Here is a 22162-nt window from a genome sequence, read left to right on the forward strand (position 1 = left end):
TATTCTCAAAACAAGAATAACAAGAAGAATAAAACCCTTATTTTAAAATAAGAAAGGAGGGGGGGGGGGGGAAGAGAACAAGAAACCGCTATTTTCAAATCCAAGAAAAAAAAAAAAAGAGAAAATACTTGAAAATTTTGATGAAGAAAATCGAGGATTGATGGAGAAAGAGGGAGAGTTATAAACTTTCACATCTTGAGGTGAAAGTTGAAACACTCTAATTTTGTGAAAGAAACGAGTTCATAAGTTACCAATTAGTACAAGTTAAAATTAATTTTCAAAATGCACAATGTTTATAGAGAACTTGAAATTTTTGATGAAGAAAATCGATGATTGATGGAGAGAGAGGGAGAGTTCTACACTTTCACATCTTGAGGTGAAAGTTGAAGCACTCTAATTTTGCAAAGGAAACGAGTATATAAGTTACCAATTAGTGTAAGTTAAATTTTCCAAATGCACAATGTTTATCAACTTGTGTGAGTTGTCGACTTGCCTACCGAATGAGCGGTTTTCAAACACACCCCAGATTTTTTAGGAGATTTAAGAATTTAGACGAGTTGAAGATGATGGTTAAAGAAGTTGAATATGCTACAAGATTTGTACTTTAATTTTTTTAGACTTTGGATCTAATAAACTCCCCTTCTTGTAAAATAGGAATGATGTCTTGAGGCACGCTTCAATTGGAGTTTAAAACACCTCGAGCTCCTAACCAAGTATTGCTTGCAGCCTGATGTATATCTTTTCCAATCCAAATGTGCCACATAGACATCTTTCTTATGTATAGGAGCGAGACATCGTGCTAGGTCACGACACTTTTTTTAAAAAGAAAAATATTGAGTGTTTTTACATGACAACTAGGGTATTTTGATCTTTTTAGCTAGGCTTTCTTTTACTGTTAGCATAATTTAAATAAATAAATGCAAACAAATCAAATAATTGCATCTCCCAAATCTTTACTATTATAATAAGATAAGGCAAAGCAAAAGTGATTCAACACTAAAATTTGGATTCCAAAATGCACCCCCTCCCCTCTTAATATTTATACTTAATACAATCAGGATCATTTTGGTCAAAATACAAGAAAATTGCAATCCCATATTCCTAAAACCACATCCGATAATTTTCAAATTTAAAAAATATCTTTTTTACCATGTAATCTTCAAAATCACTCTTTCATTAATATTTTAAATTACAAATAAGTCCTTTTTATACATGTGTTTGCACACGAGTCACTACTATTTGCATTCTACAACTTAAAAATGTCCCTTTGCACTTCATGTGGATGATTGCACTCCAAAAACAATATTAAAAAGTGCAAAGGGGAGTTTTTAAGTTGTGGAATGCAAATGGTAGTGAGTGGTATGCAACTAGTGAATCCAAAAATATATATATCATTCATTTGTTTTTTATTTTTTTTTCTTCTCCTTCATTCATGTCAATGGAAATTATTGCTAGTTCAATAATTTTGTAAGAAATACTTGGATATAAATGAAAATTTTTACAATTGACACCTGTAAAAAAAATGAAACCATGGAAGGTGAATTAATCTAAACCCTAAGGTTACCATAATGAAATACACTTAGTAAGTTTAAATTAAGGTTATAGTCATAAATAAATAAAAAGATATTTTTTTTAAGTTGTGTGCTATCAACAACTAGTCTTGTACAATTGGCCAGTCCCTTAATAAATTGCATTTACTTATGTATAAATTTTGCCAATATATTTTAATACTTTTGAGATAAACAATGATTTCAAGTATGAATATGGCCTTTTTGGATGCATGAAATGTGGATGTAAGAGTTCTACCACCAACTAGTGGTGTGCAATTGGTTGGTCCCTTAATAAATTGTATTTTCTTATGTATAAATTTTGCCAATATATTTTAGTACTTTTGAGATGAACAGTAATTACAAGTATGAATATGGCCATTTTGGATGCATGATGTAAGAGTTCCACCACCACCACCCCCCTTTCCCTCAATGTCCCATTTCTTTTGGAGAAAAAATACAGTCTTCTAGGAGCAATTCCAACTGTACTTTATAACTCCAAATATGGATGTTTGAACAATCAAACCAAACTCCAACTATCCTTTAATTTAAATAAAGTGACTTTAAATCACTATTCATTATTTTATATTTGAAGTAGAGATAAAAGATTTAAAGCCCCACCATTATCACTATTCATCTCTTTCAATAAATCCTATTGTGTCCTTTTTTTTTTTTATAATTGTCAATTTTTGCCTCTTTTTTTCATGTAATATTATTTAAATACCACTTTCGTCCCTTACAAGTTTTAACGTCTTTTCATTTAATATTTTAAAGATCAAACCAAATCAATCAATCGATCAAGTTCGATGGAAATTTGTCACAAGATTTTCTTACTTGTGAAAATAATTAAAGATAATTAATATATATTATTAAACATAAGATAATCCAACCAAACTGAATAATGGTTCGACCGCGGTCCAAATAATTTGATAAATTTTTTTATCCAAACATTGATGTGATTAAAAAAAAATTACTTTCATCCATTTCTAAAGAATTGCTAATTTGTAACAAGAAGGGCACTTTTTGAAGTATTAAACAATTTTACAATGAAAATACAAACATAAAACATTAATAAAGAGTTAAACATTGATAATAATTTGAACCAAATTAACTATCACCATGTCTTTCCCATAAATGTTCAATTAAGGCATTTCGTAGTGCATAGTGAGTATCTTTATTTTTAATTGATTTCAAGCAAGCAACTGTTGAAATCAACCGATTTCATCTATCACTGTCTCGTCATCCATGACAAGTGTTTGATTAGAACTGATAAAATTCACATTTCCTTCATCTTTGATAATCATGTTGTGCATTGTGATGCACACAGACATAATATCATGTAAAACATATTTATCTCAAAAACGTGTCAGTCCCTTGACAATGGCAAATCTTGATTGAAGAATCTCAAATGCCCATTTTACATATTTTCGACATGATTCTTGCATCATTGCAAAATATTATTTCTTAGGACATTGGGGTTGGAAGATAGTTTATACAAGAGTTGATCACTTAGGATATGTGTTATCGGCCAAATAATAACTAACATTATACTTTATGCCTCAAATGATATAATAAGCAAGATGAGATATATCTTGAGCGAGATTTACAAATAAATTTGACGATTGCAAGACATTAATATCATTGTTAGAGCCTATTAACCCAAAGTAGGCATGCCATATCCAATGATCATATGATCCCACTACCTCAAGTATCATAGTTGAGGATCCATGACATCTTGAGTATTGTCTCGCCCAAGTTGGTAGACAATTTTTTAAGCCCAATGCATATAGTCAAGACTACCCAACATTCCTAGAAAGCCATGTTCTTCGCATTTTTGTAGTAGCTTTGCAATATTTTCAATATTTGGTGATTTTCAAATATTCTTCCCCAAATATCTCTACAATTGCCATACAAAATCTTTTCATACATACAATTACAGTGGGCTCATCAATTCTTACGTGTTTATCAATGAAATATGTCAGTGCTCCATACACCAACATTCAGAATATAGTTGTTACGTTTAGTAAACTTGATAATTTAAGTCTATCAACACCATCATTCCTCTGCATAAAGTATTCATCATGATCGTTCACTTTATTGACAATATGAATAAATGGACTTCGATGCATTCGAAATCGTCTACAAATGAGATTTTCTCTATATATAAAATTCTCACAAAAATAATCATTCCATAGTTGAGAATTACCTTCTTCCCTCCCACAGTGTATTATGATATATTCAGGAATTGAACCTTTACATTTCGATTTATCATCTTCTTCAAGATTTTGGGCAATGATAGTAGTATTGAAATAATTTAAGAGTGTGTTTTAATCTTTAATTGGGGGTGTGATAAGTAATTTAAGAAATTAAGGTCTAATAAGGAAAAGTTGGGGTGCCAATAACAGTTCTTTTTTTTTTTTCTTTCAAGGGAGGTTGAAAATGTTGGATTTTGGTAAGAAATCACCCCAAAAAAATTCATTTGCATATTTCTTGAAATTTTCTCAATTTTGTTGCAAGTCTTAATCCCATACACGTGGTTGATGGGAGAACTCTCCTAGAGATTCCCAATTGATTGCTTGAAAATATGTCACCAATCCCCAGGAATGTCCTTTTATCTAATCTCAAACCTTACGCTTGATTCTACAATTAAACGTTCAAACGTCGTTTGACGTTAGAATGCCTTATGTTTGACTCTCAACGTTTCTGTTAAAAGTTAAAACCCTACTTCACATTTTCAAAGAACGACTAAACAACACTCAACAATGGCTTACATCTCCTCCTCTGCAACTAAACCCCTACTATGGAAATCTAGGGTTCTTTCCAGAGTTTCTAGGGTTTCAAATCCACTATTTCTCTACTCTCTTCATGGGTTCTGTTCAAAAATCTCTACAGATCCCCCAACAACCGATCCCCCAACAACCGAACCCATCTCTGCAGATGATCAAACCTCGGATCCAAACAAAGAAGAAAATGTCGTTCGTAGAACCCCAAGAGGTAAGCCTCCAAACCCAGAAAAACTAGAAGATATAATCTGTCGAATGATGGCGAATCGAGCTTGGACAACTCGATTACAGAACTCTATCAGAAATTTAGTTCCCCAATTTGATCATTCTCTCGTGTACAATGTTTTACACGGCGCACGGAACTCTGAACACGCCTTACAGTTCTTTAGGTGGGTCGAGAAGACTGGTTATCGCCATGATCGATCGACCCATTTGAAGATAATTGAGATTTTGGGTCGAGCATCGAAGCTCAACCATGCGCGATGTATCCTCTTTGATATGCCGAAGAAGGGTATTGAGTGGGATGAAGAAATGTTTGTTCTTCTCATTGATAGTTATGGTAAAGCTGGAATTGTTCAAGAATCTGTTAAAATTTTCCAGAAAATGAAGGAATTGGGCGTCAAACGAAGTATCAAATCTTACGATACATTGTTTAAGGTGATTATGCGGCGGGGACGAGTTCAAATGGCAAAGAGGTATTTTAATTCGATGTTGAGTGAAGGTGTAATCCCGACACGCCACACTTATAATTTAATGTTATGGGGTTTCTTTCTCTCATTAAAGGTTGAGACAGCAAATCGCTTCTTCGAGGACATGAAGAATCGTGGGATTGTTCCCGATGTTGTCACTTATAACACTATGATCAATGGGTTTTGTCGGGTTAAGCAGATGGATGAGGCGGAGAAGTTCTTTGTGGAGATGAAAGGGAAGAACTTGATCCCTACTGTGATCAGTTATACCACTATGATCAAAGGGTATGTTTCCATTAGTCGGGTTGACGATGCATTGAGATTGTTTGATGAGATGGGTTTGTTTGGAATCAAAGCAAATGACTTCACATACTCAACCTTGTTGCCAGGGCTTTGCGATACAGAGAAAATGCCTGAAGCACACAAGCTTTTGAAGGAGATGGTGGAGAGACACATTGTTCCGAAGGATAACTCGATCTTCTTGAGACTAATTTCTTGCCAATGCAAATCAGGTCACCTGGATTGGGCTGCTAATGTGCTTAAAGGGATGATTCGATTAAGCATTCCGACCGAGATATCACATTACGGTGTCTTGATTGAGAATTTTTGTAAGGTCGGGGAGTATGATAGAGCCATAAATTTATTGGATAAAGTTTGCGAGAAGGAGATCCTATTAAACCCACGGAGTTCTTCAGAAATGGAACCCAATGCTTATAACCCAATGATTAAGTATCTATGTGAACATGGGCAGACATTGAAGGCGGAGATGTTTTTCCGACAATTGATGAAAAAGGGTGTTCAGGATCCGAGTGCATTTAACAATTTGCTTTGTGGACACTCAAAAGAAGGGATGCCTGAATCTGCTTTCGAGATTCTCAAGATCATGGGTAGACGTGGGGTCTGTCCAGATGCCGATGCTTACGAATTACTTGTTAAGAGTTTCTTGAAGAAAGGAGAGCCCGCTGATGCAAAAACTGCTTTGGATGGTATGATTGAAAGCGGGCATCTCCCGGATTCATCTCTATTTAGATCGGTGATGCAGAGCTTGTTTGATGATGGGAGAGTACAGACAGCGAGCCGGGTAATGAAAAGTATGTTAGAGAAGGGTGTGAAGGAGAACATGGACTTGGTTGCTAGGATCTTGGAGGCCCTTCTCATGAGGGGTCATGTCGAGGAGGCCCTCGGACGTATTGAGTTATTGATGGGTAATGATTGTATTCCTGATTTTGATAGTCTTTTGGCTGTTTTATGTGAGAAAGAGAAGACAATCGCTGCTCTCAAGTTGTTGGATTTTGCGTTGGAGAGGGATTGTAATGTAAGTTTTTCAAGCTATGATAAGGTGTTGGATGCACTTCTAGCAGCTGGAAAGACCCTCAATGCGTATTCGATCCTTTGTAAGATAATGGAGAAGGGTGGTGTCACAGATTGGTTTAGTAGTTGTGAAGATTTGATCAGGAGCCTTAATGCGGAGGGGAACACGAAGCAAGCAGATATACTCAAGAGGATGATTATGGGTGAGGAGAAAACAGGTAGGTGCAAGAAGGGAGGGAAGAAAGCTGCAGTGAAGTTTTGATCTCAAGTTGAGGTTAATTTCTTAAGTTGAAGAACTAGAATTCTTCATTGCTAGTTGTTATGTTAAGTTTTCATTTTGGGCCAATTAAGTTATGGTAGAGTGGAACTTAAATGTCTTTTTTTTTTCTTTCCAGATTGTAGTTGAGGTTAACTTCTTGATAAAAAATCATTTGGGCTATGTTCTTTTTCTTTTTAATCTGAATTTTTATATCATTTTTGATCTGTCAACCTGTTATACATCGTTCTTAACAAAAAAAAAAAATCCTGGTTATTGAAAAAAAAATCCTGGTTATTGACCATTCAAAAGAAAGTTATATAAACTTGATTACCAATGGTTACAGATTATCAATATGTAAAAAAAGATTGACATATAAAGATGATTAGATGCAAGGGGAGATGGGAATAGGATCAGAGACAAATATAGTGGTTGACTTTTTATTATTTTTAGTGATCTTTTTGTTTCTGTTGTATTTGTGCTTGATTGGATCTGTTAGTTGGACAGTTTTGTAGATCTTAGTTAGGATTTGCTGTTTTGTATAGTTAATTGCATGCTTTGTCTGTAATTATCTGTAGTATTGTTGCTAATTATAGTATAGATGCTTCTTTGATGGGGGATTCCAATTATTAAGTAATTCTACCTCTTTTATATTAGAATTTTGGACTAAGTTAGCAAAAGATTGTCTGAAGTGTTGCATGTATGGTTGAAGGTAGATTCACTTTTTCTTTGCCATTTCATTTATAAGTAATTCTGTATGTTTCTGTAGTTGAATTTTTTTTTCTTATCAAGTTTATGGAAACCCAAAAAAAAGAGAGAAGAAAAAAAAACATTGCTCTGATATCAAGTAGAGAATCAAAACAGCCTAGATCAAATAGAAGATGAGAAGAAATAGAGGAGATGGAGAAGGTTGGAGAGAGAGAGAGAGCCAGACACAATAATAACAGTAAGGTTCGGCTCCTCTTCTTAATATATTAAAAAGTAATAATAATCAAAATATGTGGGGCCCACCCCACTAACCCATTACATACGAAAATCACAAAAGGGGGCCCATAGGGCTGCCGCACATAATAGAAACACCCTAGGAGCTGTTGCACATAATAGAAACATCCCTAGGGGCTGTCGCACAGACAGATTCTACAGAATCTACGGAATTCTAACACTACCTTATTTTTGAGTCCATGAACAATTCAAGATGACATTCGATGATAAGTACTGAAACTGAAACATTTCGGAAGAGATTTTCATACTTTTTTTTCTCTTATTTTTTTAAGTCTGTTTTTAATTGACCTCTAGACCTTGTTTTTGAGTTCATGAACGATTCAAGGTGACTTTTGATGATGAGTGCAGAAGTTTGGAAGAAATTTTCTAACTTTAATCCTAATTTTTGTTTTTTTATTATCTGTCTATGATGAATCCTATACCTTATTTTTGAGTTCATGAATGATTCAAGGTGACTTGCGGTGATAGTTACTGAAACTGAAACATTTCGGAAGAGATTTTCTTATTTTTATTCTGTTTTCGATGACCTCTGGACCTTTTTTTTCCGAGTTCATGAACAATCCAAAGTGACTTTCTATGGTAAGTACTGAAACTGGAATATTTCGGAAGAGATTTTTGTATTTTAATCCTGATTCTTTTTAAAATCTGTTTTTGATGACCTCTGTACCTTATTTTTGAGTTCATGAATGATTTAAGACGACTTTTGATGACGAGTGATGAAATTCGAAAGAAATTTTCAATACTTGAATTCTTTGAAATCATTGTCTTTGATTAAGACCTCTGTGGATGCCATGAAGTTTTAACCGAACCTTTGTATTCAAGGAGAAAAAAATGTCTTCTCCAAGTTTTATGTCAGCCCTTTTCGGAGGCTGCCGCATTTGTTTGTTTTGATTTTGTTTGATCTGTATTGTTGATTTCTGGATGATTTTATACTTTTTATTTATGGGTTCAGTGATTTGGAATGGTAATCTCTTTGTGTGGGAAAAATTTGTTCGTAGTGCTCAAATCTGTTGCCTGTCACTCAATTTGTCGTGGATCTGATAGAGCTGGTCTTTACTTGAAATACATGGTTTTTTTTTTTTTTTTTTAATTTCATATATGATTTCTTGGGGTATTGATATTTTTAAATTGTGAACCAAGTTTTTATTGAACAGATTCAATGTAAACCTGGATTTGCTCTCCAAATATTTGACCCATTTCAAGCTTCTCCTTTGAATTGTAGATCTGTGGGTTAATGTCCATTTTGAAGTTGATGTACCTTCCTTTTGTCTGATGCTGTCTACTTAACTTGCTTCAAAATGGGTTCTCTTTTTCCCTATTTGAAACTGAGTTCAAGAACATTGTTCACTAATGATCTATGTATCATAGAGAAAATGTTTGGGTAATCTTGGATTTATTAAAGAGATCGGCAACATTCTTCTTTTACGATTAGTTCCTGCTATATAATAAGATCTGCTTATCGTGGTATACTTGGATCTAGAAATGGGTCTCTCTTGAATGTTTGTTATCCTGATGTATGTACTTCCTTTCTTGAAGTAATTTTATCCTTGATTTTTGTCAAGCAACCTAGTGGAACTTTATTTTAATGCATTCTTTTCTTGCAAATATCTTTTCTTTAGATTGATTTTGTTAACATTGCAGACTGGAGATAAGGAAGACATTAAGAAATTCAGTAAATGGACGGTGAAGGTAGTTTTTTTTCCTCATCAACTGTTTCTTCTTCCCATACTTTGTTCTTAATCTTCAGTATAGTGTATGATGCAATTACTTATTAGTCCACTCACAGTTTGAAGTTCCAAAGACAAATGGAATTTGCAAAGTACGTCATTTTACGAGACTTGGAAAATTAGGATAGATATATGGGAACGGCGGATCAAGGGACATATGAAAAAACATTTGTAAAAACAATGTAACATTAATAAATTTTCAAAATATGGGTTAGAAATTTCGGATTGGGCTGATTTTTTGTGAGGATGATCTCTATGATGTGAAGATCATCTGGAAAAAAAAAATCAGTCCAATCTGAAACTTCTAACCCCATTAAAAGTGATTTAGAATGTGGACCGTCATTTTTTTGCCAATGCCATCACTTTTGATGGATTTAGAAGTTTCAGATTGAGCTGATTTTTTGTGAGGATGATCTTCTCATCATAGTGGCATCCTCGCAAAAAATTAGCTCAATTCAAAACCTCTAACCCATATTTTGAAAAACCATTGTTTTTACATATGTCCCATGAACGACCCCCTATATATTTATATGAAACAAAGATCCTGACAGACTATTAGAGCCATTGGATGTTGAAAGATCGACGGCACAGATCGAAGTCCCACGTGTTGTATTCATTCCACTTAAACAAAATATCGAATTTGCATAACCCAATGAAGAAAAAAAAAACAAATCTGAGCCATCTTCTTCTCTTCTGTATCTCTTCTAACCCAAACCCTAACCCTCTCCCTCTCCATTGTTTCCTCCTCTCCAATCACTGTTATTTCCAGCTCAGTTGACGTGGGTTACAACGGCAAGGCTCGGGCGACTATTACCCCTCCATCTCTGCGGCACTCTGACCTTAATCGACGAACAAAAACCCTCACCTCACTTCATCTTCTTTATCTCTGCCGCCCAAAGGTATGATTTTTAGTTGCTTAAGTTTTCTCTCCGATTTTTTTGTAGATTGTAAACTACTAACTGCTCAGATTTTTCAGTGAGGGATTTACAATATTAGAGACATTGGATGCCATTCATCCTTAGTTAATCTATTTTAATTTGGTGTTAGTGTTTTCATTGTTTTTTAATCCACCATAAACTGATTGTAAGATTGGGTTGATTCACGTTTGGGAAACATTTCCACAGCTAGGCAAAGAAGTTCAATTAACTCAACAAGTGAAAGTGCTGCACAATGCCTTCAGGTATGGGCTTGTGATAACCCTTCCATGGATATTCAATCTTAAATTATTGTTGGGTCTACAAATTGCATAAATATGGAAGTTTAATTTACTGACTTGCATTGGAAGCATTTGTTTTAAAAAAGAAATTGCTAGAACAATAATGATAACAACAGCAACAAGGGCTACCACAATGTTAACGACAACAACAAGGACTTACACCCATTGTTCAGTTGGACCCTAATTGTCAGAATGAGCAAAAAATCTTATACGTTGACTATTAGCAAGTCCTCTATCATCCCATAAAATTCAAGTTCTTTATACATTGACTATTAGCATTGCAATAATCTCACTTGGAATTAAGTATATTGAATGAGAGTAGTACTGGGGTGAACATACAGAGCTTAGACCCGTAGCTCAATTAGTTAATGTAAATGTTAAAATATGCAATTAATTCTGCCTTGAAATGTGTGTCTTTGAGATATGAGCACAATCTGTGCAAGTGTGAAATGATGAGCAAAATGGCCATTACAGTGAGGAAGATCCCTAGTCTCACAGTTGTAACAAAGTTGATTCTGTTTGTTGTTCCAATTCCCACAATCACTGAATGAAGAAAATTTGTTCAGCAGAAAAAAGTTAGAAAGAGTTGGGACAGATGCCCAATATATGGAAGACAGAAACCAAAAGAAATTTATTATTGCGTAAACTTACTAAAAAATATAGACACAATCGTATTTATGGCTCTACGTCAAATTTGAGTTGTAAATTTATTGGGTTCAGATTGTTGGGTTGACTGTCTGATTTATTGCAATGCTATTCCTTAATCATCTTCTCATCTCCATCTTGTTTGCAGTCAAATAATCTTCATGACTTTATAAGGTTCAGTCTCTTCTTTTCTCTTACTATTGCACATTGTTTTAAAACTAAATGGATTCTTTATGGAAATCTTTATTGGGTTCAATCCTCCCTTGGGGTTAGGTATATGGAAATCTTTATAGGGTTCGGTCCTCCCTTGGGGTTACACCAATTACCCTGTTTACCCTTGAGACTTGCACTTGGGATGATTATGAGAGGTTACTGTGTTTGATATCTTGTAGTGAGGAGAAATAATGAAATTTATTCATGCATGTGACGTTACGTGCTTTTGATATGTTTTGCTTCTGAGCCTGGCTAGTGTGATAGAGCTATTTGTATGCACTTGTGTGTCTCTTAACATCGAGTTCAAGGTTGTGTATATATTAATAAAAGAATTCCAATTTTTTTTTTTTGTCAAATCTCTTAATAAGAGTTTGGCAGGAATTTATATTAACTGATGAAGTGAATGGATATAAATGCCCTTACATATAAACATAAGGAAAAAAGAAAAATTAATATCAACTAGACCCAGCTTGACAAGATGAGATTGGGTGACAAAAGGACCAACAGATTTCATAAGCATGTTGGCAACTTGATTTAAAGAAGGTACAAAGACTGTATGAAGATCACCAGATCGAACTTTCTCCCTGAGAAAGGGAATAGCAACCTCAATATGCTTAGTTCTTTCATGAAGAACTGAGTCAGAAGTAAACACGATAGCAGATTTGTTGTCACAGAAAAAAATAGAAAAATCAGAAATAGGAAATCCCATCTTTATCAACAAGGATTGAATTCAAATTAGCTCATATGTGTCAAGGGCCATAACACGATATTCAGTTTCAGTAAAAGAACGAGAAGTCACATTCTGTTTCTTACTTTTCCACGAGATAAGGTTATCACCATAAAAAGTATAGAAACCAAATGTAAATCTTCTATCTGTAAGAAAACCAGCAGAACCAGTATCCTTAAAACAAGACAAATGCGACTGAGCAGTGGAAGACTAGAAAATCCCAAGACCATGACGCGATTTTAAGTAGCAAAGAATACGATAAACGACATCAAGATGAGAAGTACGTGGAGTATGCATAAACTGATTGATCACACTAACCGCAAATGACAAGTTCAGGCTAGTGTTAGTCAGATAAATCAGACGATCTACAAGTCTTTGATAAGAAGAAGGATTAGATAAGAGATCACCAAAGTCAGTACGAAGACTATGATTATGATCCATAGGGGAGGAAGTAGGACGACAACCAAACATCCTAGTGTCTTAAAGAAAATCTAATGTGCATTTACACTGAGATAGCGAAATATCACAGCGAGAACGGGTAATTTCTATCTCCAAAAAGTATTTGAGTGGACCTAAGTTCTTAACTTAAAAAGCACAACCCAATAGCACTTAACTATGTGAATCCATTGTGCATTATCACCAGTAATAATAATATCATCCACATAAACCAAGACAATAGTACAACGACCATCCACTCCTTGACGAATAAAATAGGTATGATCTTAGTAACATCTAGAAAATCCGTAGATAAAATAACTTTAGAAAAACACTGAAACCAAACTTGTGGGGACTGCTTCAGGCCATATAAAAATTTAAGAAGGCGACATACCTTCCCAAAATACTCCCCCTAAAGACGAAATGTAGGAGGGGGGTTCATATAAATAATCTCAATCAAATCATCACTCAGAAAAGTGTTCTTCACATCGAGTTGGTGAAGTGATCAAGAGTGACATGCAACTAAAAAGATAAGAAGACGAATAGTTGAAAATTTGGCAACCGAAGTAAATGTGACACCAAAATCTTTTTCAGGAGTCTGTGTAAATTCTTTAACAACTAGACAGGCCTTATATCAATCAACAATCCCATCGACGAAATATTTCACAGTGAAAACCTATTTACAATTAACGGTCTACTTCCCAGATGGAAAGGTAACGAGCTCCCATGTATTATTTTTTTTGCAAAGCATCCATATCAGCCGTCATAGTTTTAGTCTACTAAGGTCTTGCAAAGCCTCTGATACAGACCAAAGAACACAAATAGAATCAGTGGCTACAAGGTAGACCTGATAAAAAGAAGAAAGACATTGATAGGAAACAAACTGGACAATAGGATAATCAATCACGTCTCCGCTTACCTTTGTGAATAGCAATAGACAAGTGAGAGTCAGAAATAGAAGGAATAAGGACAAAAATATATGTAAAAGTAGGAGAGGATATACCTGAATCCAAGGAGGAGGTTGGCAAAGGTAAAAAAGGGTGAGGAACGACGAGTATAGACCTTAAGCGTCAGTGAAGATGGAGAAAAAATTGGAGAAGTCAACACTTTAGGAGACGGGTCCTGCAAAGTAGATGTGACACGAAAATATAGAACATTTTTAAAGAAAGTAACATCAAGAGAGTGACACGATGAGAAATTGGATCATAACATCGATACCCTTTTGACATAGAAGAGTAATGCAAGAAAGTGCACCGAATGACTTTGTCATCCAATTTTGTGTGATTAGGAGTTCTGTTCTGGACAAAGCACTTACAACCAAAGATTCAACGTATAATGGGAAAAAGTATGCTATCAGGTTGAAGGACATGACAAGGTACTTATCGCGACTCGAGATGCAATTAATGGGAAAAACCCGTCAGAAACTTTGCTTAGAAGTGCTACTAGGTGGCTAATTCCCTGGAAGAAAAGGTGGGACTCATGTACCAAATCCCTCATCTCCTCTTTTACACGAAAGAATGTTTTACAAGATTTCAGATGGCAGGAGGTTTCATGCCTTCCAGAACTATATAATTCATCTACTTACCTAATTCACTTTTGGAACTAAGTTTGGCTTCTCTCTTTTATTTAACCCTTAAATGTGATGAATTCAATCCCGCAGACAAGACTCCAGTGGCCACAGGTACAATTGTCATTCTGACAAAAGCTCAATGCATGCAAGAGGTTCTTTACAGTAGGCTGAAACCTTAGAAAACAAGGTATGCTTCACATCTGATCATGCAATTTTAAAACCAAATAACTGTGAGTCCATCTTATTCAGCAACAATCATTTGGCAATGTTCTAAGTAAAGAGTGCAAAGTATTATATGAAACAAGCTAATAAGGTGTAATGCGACCAAATTATATTTTAGGATTTGATCAACCAAAACGTTGAGATTCAATGCCAAAAACCAGGCTGTTTGGCAACATCTCTCTCCAGACACTTCCAAAGAAAATACAAGATTTTTGTGGAGATTTTGTACCTATCGGGTTTGGTTTGAATTTTAGAATAATAATCATGATCAGATTACAAATATTGATCACTAAAACAACTAAAACCATACACCAAACCAACTGAAACAAATTTTGGGATTTTATTGACCATATTTTTTTACCTCTACCCTCACTTTTATTTTATTTAACATTCAGGTCACAGGAACAAGGTAAGAGTTTTGAAGAAAATTGTTGATTTAGTTGATAAAATTTACTCTCAGTAGGAAAATCAAAAATTGCCAAATAGATCCTGATTAATTTTTTTTAATCAGGTCAATGGATGATCTATAATACAACATTCCCTAGCATCCTCCTCCAAGATTCCAAGATCTAACAGGAACAAATAAAAACCAACACTGATTTCAATCATTCACAACTTCTGTAGTCTTACACTGATTTCAATCGTTCACAACAACTTCTAGTCTTCGGACTGTTGAAATCAGATTCGAAAGTATTTAAAAGGTCTCGATAGTAGTTTCACCAAAAACTACATCAGTGAGACTACATCCCTAACAATAGTACAATCCCTTATAGATGTTGGGGGTAGTAACTACATACAAGATAATGAAGAACATCAAAACACTTGAAAGAAATTGGGTAGAAATTTTGTTGTCAATAGCCTCCAGTGGAATACAGATGATGTCGAGGTCGAGAGACCACAATAACAAACATCGTTAGCTGTTAAGACGAATAAAATCATCTTCAATGTACCAAGTCCCCCAATGCAACATATCAAACAGATCAGATTAACACTCGAACTTTTCAAAATATTTGTTATCAGAGTGAGCAGGTTTAGTAGAATAGTTGGTGAATGTGGTGGGGTTGTGAACCGCTCTGGTAGCAACATTCACGAACTTTAATCAACAAGTTGGCATTTCAATGGAAAAAACAGCAAATATAGACCAAAGCTATGTTTATCACAGAGAAAATACCCATCAATTTAACATTCAACATCCATCAGACTGAAGAACTGAGATCTCCTATTAGATTAAAATTTAGAAAAAATAAAAATCCAAGCCACAAATTAAACTCAACTTCTCTCTTTAGAGTATTTCATGGTTGCACACATAACCCATTAACATCAAAACTCCTACTACAAAAACCATGAAAATTTATAATATAACAACTACGAAAGAAAAATCTAAAACCACAAAAGATCGAATAATACTGAAAGGAGCTCCTAATCAAAAAGGCTAAAGCCCATATCGTCGTCACTCTCCTCCTTTGGTTCTTCCTGCAATAAATAACCAAAAATTGATAAATAAATCAACACAAGAAATTAAAGAGAAAAAAATTGATATTGGAAGGATTAAATCAATTGCATACTTTCTTTTCCTCGGCCGCAGGTGCAGCAGCAGCTGGTGCACCACCACCAGATGGAGCAGAAACAGCAACAGCCCCACCACCACCACCAGATCCTATGTTCATAATAAGATCGTCAATGCTTCTCTTCTCAACCAACTTAGCAAAGAGTCTTGGCCAAAAAGAATCGACTTTCACGTTTGCCGATTTCACCAAAGCCTCTATCTTCTCCGCCTGTTAGAAACCATTTAAGGAGAAACAAAACCCTAATTCACAAATATACTAAAACGAACCAAATTTAATCGTATACTGTTGGGAGATGAGCAAAAAAATCTACAAAAATTGATGGAACAAGGAAAGACTTAGAAAACATTTGAGAAACAAAATCCTAATTCCCAAATCTACTGAAAATGAACCAAACTTAATAAAAAAAAACCCAAGGAGATTGGCAAAAAAACCAACAAATAAACAATGAATTGATCAAATGAGGACAGTCTGTGAAACCATTGAAGGAGAAACAAAACCCTAATTCCCGAATATACTGAAAACGAACAAATTTAATCATAAACAGTAGGGAGATCAGCAAAAAAATCTATAAATCTACAATAAATAGATCCAATGAGGACAGCCTGTTAGAAACCATTTGAGAAACAAAACCCTAACTCCCAAATCTACTGATAATGAACCAAATTTAATCACAAGCCATAGGGAAATAAGCAAAAAAATCCATAAATATACAATAAATAGATCAAACGAGAATGGCCTGTTAGAACCCATTAAAGGATAAAAAAATATCCCAATTTGTATTCTACTGAAAACGAAACCAAAATTTAATCATAAACCCTAGGACGATAAGCAAGAAAATCTACAAGTCTACAATAAATATATCAAACGAGTATAGCACTAAGGAAACCATTTAAGGAGAAACAAAACTATAATTCCCAGATCTACTGAAACATAACTAAATTTTATTTTATTTTTTTAAAACCATATAAACAAAAATTCCACAAATCTACAATAAATAGATCAAACGCGGATAGCCTGATAGAAACCATTTAAGGAAAAAACAAAACCCTAATTCCCAAATTTACTGGAAAAGGCACCAAATTTAATCATAACCCTAAGGAGATAATAAAAATAAATAAAATAAAATAAAATAAAACATCTACAGTACATAAAATCAAACGAGGATCAATCGAAAAAACTAAAAAGAGATTTAGTGAGAGAATGATACAGTTACTGGGATCCCATCGTCATGTAGGATCATAGCAGCGTAAGAACAAGCGGCTTCTGGAATTGACGCCATTGAAGCAGAAGCAAATCGTCAATCTGCCCAAAAAAAAAAAAAAACACAATCAGAGACGTACACATAAACCGAAGGAATCAAAAGGATTACATTAGAAATTTATTATCGCAGATCGAGAGAGAATGATCGATGGAGAAGAAGAGAGACCTCAAGTAGCAGAGATTAGGGTTTTGAGTTTCAAATGTCTCTGCTCTTTGTAGGGTTTGTTCGATGTGGTAGGCTGTGTTTATAAACATGTTTGCATCAAGGATTCTAGGGTTTTGTTTGCATCTGACGGCTGAAAAGAAGAGAGATAGATAGATATGACCCTCCCTGTTTTTGGTCAGTTTTTGAGATACCCCTGAGTTTTCAAACTGATAATATGCCCCTTGACCTAGGTCTTCTTGAGAAGACTAATGTAAAAGATCTAAGGGTGTGTTTGGAAATGGTAGTTGGAGTTACAGCTCTTACCTTAAAATTCTACTAGTTGTTTGGTTCACCAATTCCATGGAATTTCAACTCGGAGAAGGTCCTCAAGTCCTTATTAGCAATTTGGAATACAGCAAAATTTTTATTCATGAAAAATTCGAGTTAGAATTGCAAAAATCTAATCTAAAATTCAGCCAAAAATTCAATAAATGAAAAATATGTGGCATATGCTTCATACTTGTATTATCTGTTTCATTTCAAAAATTCGAAAATAAAAAATTTGACCTAGTGATGGTGATGTTAATGGTGATGGTGATAATGAGACATTTAGGTTATTATTCCATTGATTTTTAAAAGAAAACCAAAATCCAGGGACAAATCATCAATTTGAAAAATTAAGGTGTAATGTCAAATAAATGTAGAGGGTCATATCATTTTTGTTTTAAAGATAAAATGGACATTTGTCACGTAAAAAGTTGGATTTCTTCAAAAATTTTAAGCATGGCCACTTCAAAGTCAACTTGTGTTACATCACAACTTACAAATTTACACTTTGCAACATACAACAAGTTATAGTAGCATTTTTTTTTTTTCACTGAGTTTTATAAAAATTAGTAAATTTTGTACAAAACGCGTTTTATTCATTTCAAACTTAAAATCCGTGAATTATTCAAGATAGTTCAATAATCCGGAGAATTATACTTTCATTGAAAAATTCGTGAATTTTTCAAGAATTAAACGAGAGATTGCTAACAAGGGCCTCAAGTCGCATTTTTAAGGAGTTACAACTCCCACCTAAGTAGATGGGATTTACAACTCCCGACAAAAAATTTTATTCCAAAAATTGAGTTGATTCACCTAAGTCATCTAATATATAAATCATTAAACTCACTTTACATTATTTATAATCTAGATTCCTATTAAAATAATTATATTTTTTAATAAAATGAGGTGCCTAGAATAGGACATAAAATGGGTCGGATTTTATCTGAAATTCAATTAACCCGAATATAAATTTAGTAGGTTTGGACTCCTTGGAGTAGATCCAAATAAAAATATGGGTTGGATATGGATTGATGTCCCTTAATTCGAGTCGGAAACAGGTCAGATACGGATCCATCCCTAGATCCGAATGATAAATTGCTTTGAAAATTATTATTTTTTACTTTTCAAAATATCTTTTATCTACTACTTTAATATATATGAATTCTTAGAAAATAAATAAATTATAATTGTAAAATTGAATAATATATCAAATAAAAAAGAAATATAACAAAAAAATAGTTTAAAATCCAAAAATGATTTGACCTGAATCAAGCAATTCAGTCAAGCGGATCTGAATCCGTATTTAGTGTAATCAATATGGTTCATATATGGTTTTAGTTAATAAGATTTGAGTTGGATTTGGATATGGATATATGCAAATTAGGTCAAAACCCAACCCATTTTAAACCTTAGGTTAGAATATGTTTCATCACAAAATCATATTTATTTAGGAAAATTACTTAAAAGACCCCCGCGGAGGGACTTCTTTCTAATAGTCCCTAAGTTTTTTGACTTAGCTAAACAGGACATTTAGTAAATGGCCCCTAAGGATCAGTTTCACTATTTTTGGTGTGTAAAAACCCCAAATTACCATTTTCTCATCTTCTTCACATAGTTAGGTTTTCTAACGGTAATTGCAATCATTTTCGACGATCTTTGATCATGAATGACGAATAAAAAAGGATATCTCTTAATTTTGAATATCTAGATGTATTTATTTATTTCTATTATTTATAAAAAGAAAATTGAAGAACGAAATTGAGATTCAATTTTTTATTTATTTATGATTACATCGTAACTTTTGATTTGTAATCATAATCGATACATTTTTTAGTATTTCGAGGAGATTAACCAAATATCGAAATTGAAAAAATGGAAAAAAAAAAAAAACAAAATTTGAAAAATCTGATTTGCATTACAGCATTGAGTTCACCACTTTTTAGTTAATTACTATTGAGTTCGACGAAAATTAAATAAAAAGTGGTGAACTAGACACTAAGTGGTGAGTTCGACACTTTGTAACTTAGTGTCGAGTTCAACACTTTTCATTGAATTATCGTCGAGGTGAGTGCATTATTTTTTATTTAATTACCGTTGAACTCGACACTATAACGCAAATCAGATTTTTCATTTTTTCAATTTCAAGACTTGGTTAATCTCCCCGAAATACCCCAAAACGCATCAATTATAGTTGTAAATCAAAAGTTATGATGTATTATAATAAAAAAATTCAAATCTCAACTTCATTCTTCAATTTTCTTTTTATAAATCATCGAAATAAATAAAAAAGATACATTTAGACGTTCAAAATCGAGAGAATATCATTCTCCATTCTTCACATAGTTAGGTTTTCCAATGGTGATTGCAATCATTTTCGACGATCTTTGATCATGAATGACGAATAAAAAAGAATATCTCTTAATTTTGAATATCTAGATGTATTTATTTATTTCTATGATTTATAAAAAGAAAATTGAAGAACGGAATTGAGATTCAATTTTTTTTTTTTTTATGATTACATTGTAACTTTTGATTTGTAATGATAATTGACACATTTTTGCGTATTTCGAGGAGATTAACCAAGTATCGAAATTGAAAAAATGGAAAAAAAAATTGAAAAATCTGATTTGCATTATATCGTTGAGTTCACCACTTTTTATTTGATTACTATTGAGTTCGATGAAAGCGCATCAATTATAGTTGTAAATCAAAAGTTATGATGTAACATCAAAAAAATTCAAATCTCAACTTCGTTCTTCAATTTTCTTTTTATAAATCATCAAAATAAGTAAAAAAGATACATTTAGATGTTCAAAATCAAGAGAATATCATTCTTCATTCGTCATTCATGATCAAAGATTGTCGAAAATGATTGCAATCGCCATTGAAAAATCTAACTATGTGAAGAAGATGAAATAAGGTAGTTTGGGTATTTCACATGCCAAAAATGATGAAAATGATCTTCCGGGACCATTTAGAAAGAAGAAGTTCACTAAATATCCTGTTTAGCTAAGTCGGAAAACTTAGATACTATTTCGAAAGAAGTCCCTCCGCGAGGGTTTTTTAAGTAATTTTTCCTATTTGTTTAAGATAATAAATATTTAAATTATCAAAAATTAATTATTTTATCAAAATATGTAAAACCTAGTTGATTCGGTTGAATTTTATTGACTATGACAATATTTTTCAAGTAACAGAGGAGTTATATCGGATCTCGGTCAAATGTGAACAATTCATTGACTGGATTTCTACACGAAACCAAACACTGGAGTTTATTTAAGGAGTTATAATGAACTCCAACTCCAACCAACTCCCACTCCAACTAACTACCGCTTCTAGACACCATAAATTCCATCTGTTAAGCTTTTTTTACCTTGTATTTGACCTAAGATTTTATCAATGGGCAATGGTTCAGATTTTATTTGGTATACAAAGTATAGGTTTGGGATATGGAATTTGGGCTTTTAGACCGGATTCATATTTAAATTTAAAATTTTGATAAAATTTTGGATCAGATTTGAATTAACCTCAGCCAAATCCAATAAAAAATTGTCAATTTAACCTCAATCCGATTCGATGGTTTCTTAATACAACATGTATTTCCTCTCTTAAAAAAATCTCAAAAATCCATCTTCAACCTCCGCCATGTCTCCATGACTACCTCAATTTCTCACTTTCAAACCCAATTGCATTTCCCCAAAACCTATCGTCTTCAACCCCTCTCTCTCCCCCCCCCCCCCCCCCCCCCCCCCCCCCCAACCTTAGGTATTTATCCAAAACCTAAGGTATTTCTTTTCCAAAACTCAATCTATAAAAAAAAAAGAGTTCTTGATTTTGGATTGGATTAGTTTTGTGTTGAGTGAAACTTAATCGAACCAAATTTGATTCAAAGATTCATTGATTGGATCACGTCTGGATCATAGAAAAAAAAGGATTTTGGATTGGCAACGAATTGATATTTGATCTGGTACCGAATCAATCCATAGCCAACCCTAATTATATCTCTTTCAATTCAAATATCAAGAACAAGATAGGAATTTTGGAAAAAGTATAATGATTTATTTTTAGGCAATACAATATCTAGAACAAGATAGGAATTTTGGAAAAAGTGGAAGGATTGATTATTGATAGTCTTGATAAAAACATTTAAATTTTTTGAAGTTAATGTTTCATTCTGGTTCAATCAAAATCAAGATGCCTCATATTCAACCCATTGAAATATGGTTTTGATTAAGTTCAAAATAATTTAGAAAAAAAATAATAATTAAAAAATTGTCTAATCAAAGACTTTGAACTCTCAAATTTAAAATCCAAATTCAACATTGAAAAATATGTTCTTTTTTTTTTTTTTTTTTAAAACTTTTTCAGAGTATTTAAAATTTTGTGTTCTTCATCCATGAAGCACAAAATCATGTATGAGCGTTAACGTGGACGTGCAGTTGACATGGATAGGTGGTCATTCGGTCCATGCAACCCAATCTCTGGGTCAATGAAATCCTTAAGAGGAATCAATGACACA

At 33.5% G+C, this 22162-nt stretch overlaps 2 protein-coding genes across 4 annotated transcripts; one reads left to right on the forward strand and one right to left on the reverse strand.

Moving 5' to 3' along the window:
* The first annotated feature begins 4258 nt into the window (after positions 1-4258).
* Positions 4259-11738, forward strand: LOC147390812 (Tetratricopeptide repeat (TPR)-like superfamily protein). 3 transcript variants are annotated; one of them, XR_015182595.1, is made up of 3 exons: positions 4259-6604; positions 9230-10214; positions 10440-11738. XR_015182595.1 is itself a non-coding variant. In XM_086457636.1 (2 exons), the coding sequence occupies exon 1, from the start codon at positions 4310-4312 to the stop codon at positions 6590-6592; it is 2283 nt and encodes a 760-aa protein (XP_086313762.1). In that variant the 5' UTR covers positions 4259-4309; the 3' UTR covers positions 6593-6604; positions 9230-11738. The 3 variants fall into 3 exon arrangements, 1 of the variants encoding a protein (XP_086313762.1); XR_015182594.1 differs by having other exon boundaries at positions 9230-9277; positions 10085-11738; XM_086457636.1 differs by having other exon boundaries at positions 9230-11738.
* Positions 11739-15542: 3804 nt separating this feature from the next.
* LOC147390813 (large ribosomal subunit protein P1-like) lies at positions 15543-17475 on the reverse strand. Its single transcript, XM_086457637.1, has 4 exons — positions 17338-17475; positions 17119-17213; positions 15909-16118; positions 15543-15816 (listed from the first exon to the last, which is right to left on the reverse strand). Exons 2-4 carry the CDS (start codon positions 17188-17190, stop codon positions 15763-15765), a joined length of 336 nt encoding a protein of 111 aa, XP_086313763.1. The 5' UTR covers positions 17191-17213; positions 17338-17475; the 3' UTR covers positions 15543-15762.
* Between the last annotated feature and the right edge of the window lie 4687 nt (positions 17476-22162).

Source organism: Akebia trifoliata, chromosome 11, assembly GCF_017979445.1.
Source record: "Akebia trifoliata isolate Shusen 1 chromosome 11, ASM1797944v1, whole genome shotgun sequence".
NCBI classification, from domain to species: domain Eukaryota; kingdom Viridiplantae; phylum Streptophyta; class Magnoliopsida; order Ranunculales; family Lardizabalaceae; genus Akebia; species Akebia trifoliata.